Source organism: Aureococcus anophagefferens (genome assembly GCF_000186865.1).
Source record: "Aureococcus anophagefferens unplaced genomic scaffold AURANscaffold_63, whole genome shotgun sequence".
In the NCBI taxonomy this organism is placed as follows: domain Eukaryota; class Pelagophyceae; order Pelagomonadales; family Pelagomonadaceae; genus Aureococcus; species Aureococcus anophagefferens.
This window is the reverse complement of record NW_008705616.1, coordinates 5,250-7,507: the sequence shown is the minus strand read 5'-3', so window position 1 is coordinate 7,507 and position 2,258 is coordinate 5,250. Positions and strand designations below refer to the sequence as shown.

Here is a 2,258-nt window from a genome sequence, read left to right as displayed (position 1 = left end):
TGGGCGCCTCGCCGTCGCGCGCGTACGCCTGCGCGTCCGCCGCGTCGCGCGCGGCGCCCGGTTCGGCCTCTGCCTCGGCCTCGACGCGCCGCTCCTGCTCGCGCTCCTGGGCCTGCTCCTCCTCGGCCTCCTCCTCGGCCTCTTGCTCCTGGAGGCCCTCGAACGCGGCCGCGGCGCCGCCGGCGCGCGGCGCGCGCGCCGCCGCCTCGGCCGCGGAGACGGCCGCGAGCGCGGCCTGCGCGGCCCCAAAGTCCGGCGCGTCCGTCATGAGGTCCGCGTGCTCCTCGACGAGCTGGGCGATGCGCTCGCTGCAGGGCCGCGGCGCGGGCACCGCGTTCTCGACGTCGAACGCGACGCGCCTGCGGGGCGGCCGGCCGCCGGCTCGGGGGGCGCCGGCCGCGCGCCGACGCGCGCCGGCGCGGTCGACGCGGCCGACGTCGGGACGACGCGACGGCGCTCGTCGCGCGCGCGACGCGCGGCGGAGGCGCGCGCGGCGGCGCCCGTCGCGCGCGCGCGCGCGCGCGCGCGCGCGGAGGATCCCGCGGGTTCCGCGCGGGGGCCGCGCGTCCGGAAGACGTCGAGGCACGCGCGGAGCCACGCGGCGCCGGAGCCCGCGCGCGCGTCGCCGACGTCGCGGTGGCGGCCCAGGAGCTCGCGGTGCGCGACCTGCGCGGGACGCGGCCGGTGGCGCGGCCCCGTCCGGCGAAACGCCGCGCGTCTCGATCTCGGCGACGCCGACGTCGTTTCGGCCGACGTTCGGATGGATCGCGGTCTCTCGGCGAGCGCGTTTCGGACCGGAGCGAGGCGAGGCCGGACCCGCGCGCGCGCGCGCGCGGCGACGTCGCGCCGCCTCCGTCCGGTGCCCGCGCGGCGCGACGCCTTGCGCGCGACGTTCGCGACGGACTGCTCCGCGAGGAGGAAGAAGTTGACGCGCTCGCGCCGGAGGCCGTTCGCCGCGAGCCAGGCGAGGAGCTCGCGGAGCAGCGCGGGCCAGGCGGCGTCGTCGCCGAGCGCGGCCGCGACGGCGGCGCGCGGCGCGGCGCGCGCCTCCGCGAGGCAGCCCGCGAGCTCCGGCGACACGAGCAGCGCGAGCGTCTGCCCCGCGCCGAGGCGCCGGAGGCGGAACGCGGCCTGCGCGAGGTCGCGGTACGTCGAGTCCTTGGACAGCGTGAGCGCGCCGCGGCAGTCCGCGGCCTGCGCGACGTCGAGGCCCGTGCAGTGCGCGTGGTCGTAGAACGTGAACCGCCGCGCGGCCGCGACGGGCGACGCGGCGGCCGCGTCGTCGCCGCCGCGCCGCGCGACGCGGGGCCGGTCCTCCTCGTCGAAGTAGAGCACGCCGTCGCAGTGGCCGAGGCCGCCCGCGAGGAGCGCGGCCGCGGCCTCGCGGTTCGACAGCCCCGTGACGAGCGCGCCCGCGTCGACGAGCGCGCGGTACGGCGCGCGCGCCTCGCGCGCGACGCGGCCGAGGAGCGACGCGGGCGTCCAGCCCGCCTCGAGCGCGACGCGCGCGACGACGCGCGCGTCGCCGAGCACGCGCGCGACGCGGCCGTCCGTCGCGGCCTCGAACGCGCAGGGCCCGAGCTCCGCGGGCACGAGGTCGTTCGGCGTGCCCGAGAAGCCGACGCGCGCGCCGAAGATCGCGGCGCCGCCGAGCTCCTGGCCGCTCGCCGCGAGCTTCGAGGGCCGGATCGTCAGCGTCTCGGGGAAGCAGCGCCGCCAGAGGTAGTCGCGGCCGCACGCGACGGACCGCCGCAGCAGCGCGACCGCGGGGCCGACCATCGCGCCGTCGCCGAGGTCGAGCGCGTCGACGGGCCAGACGCCGCCGCCGCCGGCGCGCGCGCCCCGGACGGCGCCGCCGGCGCCCTCGACGTAGCGCGCGTAGGCGCGCGCCGCGGGCCGGCGCGCGGCCGGGCCGGCCTCGGCGCGGAAGCGGCGCTGGAGGTCGCCGAGGACCCAGAGCGCGTCCGAGTCGCGGAGGCCCTCGTGGCGCACCGCGAGGATCGTGAGCCCGATGAGCACGTCCGGGTGGCTGAACTCCGACGCGTCGCTCGGGCGGTCCTTGCCCACGAAGGGCACGGCGAGCAGCCGCCGCGCCTTGGGCACCGCGCGCGCGGCCGCCGCGCCGCGCGGCGCGGCCGCGGCCGCGCGCGCGCGCGCGCGCGTGACGTCGCCCGCGGACAGGAGGCCGTAGTGGACGCGGTCGACGCGGCCGAGCGCGAAGGGCAGGAGGTGGCCGAGCCACGCGTCGTAGAGGTTGA

General features: G+C 81.1%; 1 protein-coding gene across 1 annotated transcript in view; it reads right to left on the bottom strand.

The window, feature by feature from the left end:
* The window catches only part of AURANDRAFT_68085 (hypothetical protein), a gene marked incomplete at both ends in the record, with an annotated part of 11,838 nt that overhangs the window by 4,331 nt on the left and 5,249 nt on the right, over positions 1 to 2,258 (bottom strand). The window contains 3 exons of the mRNA XM_009043700.1: positions 86 to 359; positions 587 to 666; positions 892 to 2,094. Of these exons, the coding sequence (XP_009041948.1) occupies positions 86 to 359; positions 587 to 666; positions 892 to 2,094 (1,557 nt within the window). The remainder of the gene's footprint in view (positions 1 to 85; positions 360 to 586; positions 667 to 891; positions 2,095 to 2,258) is intronic.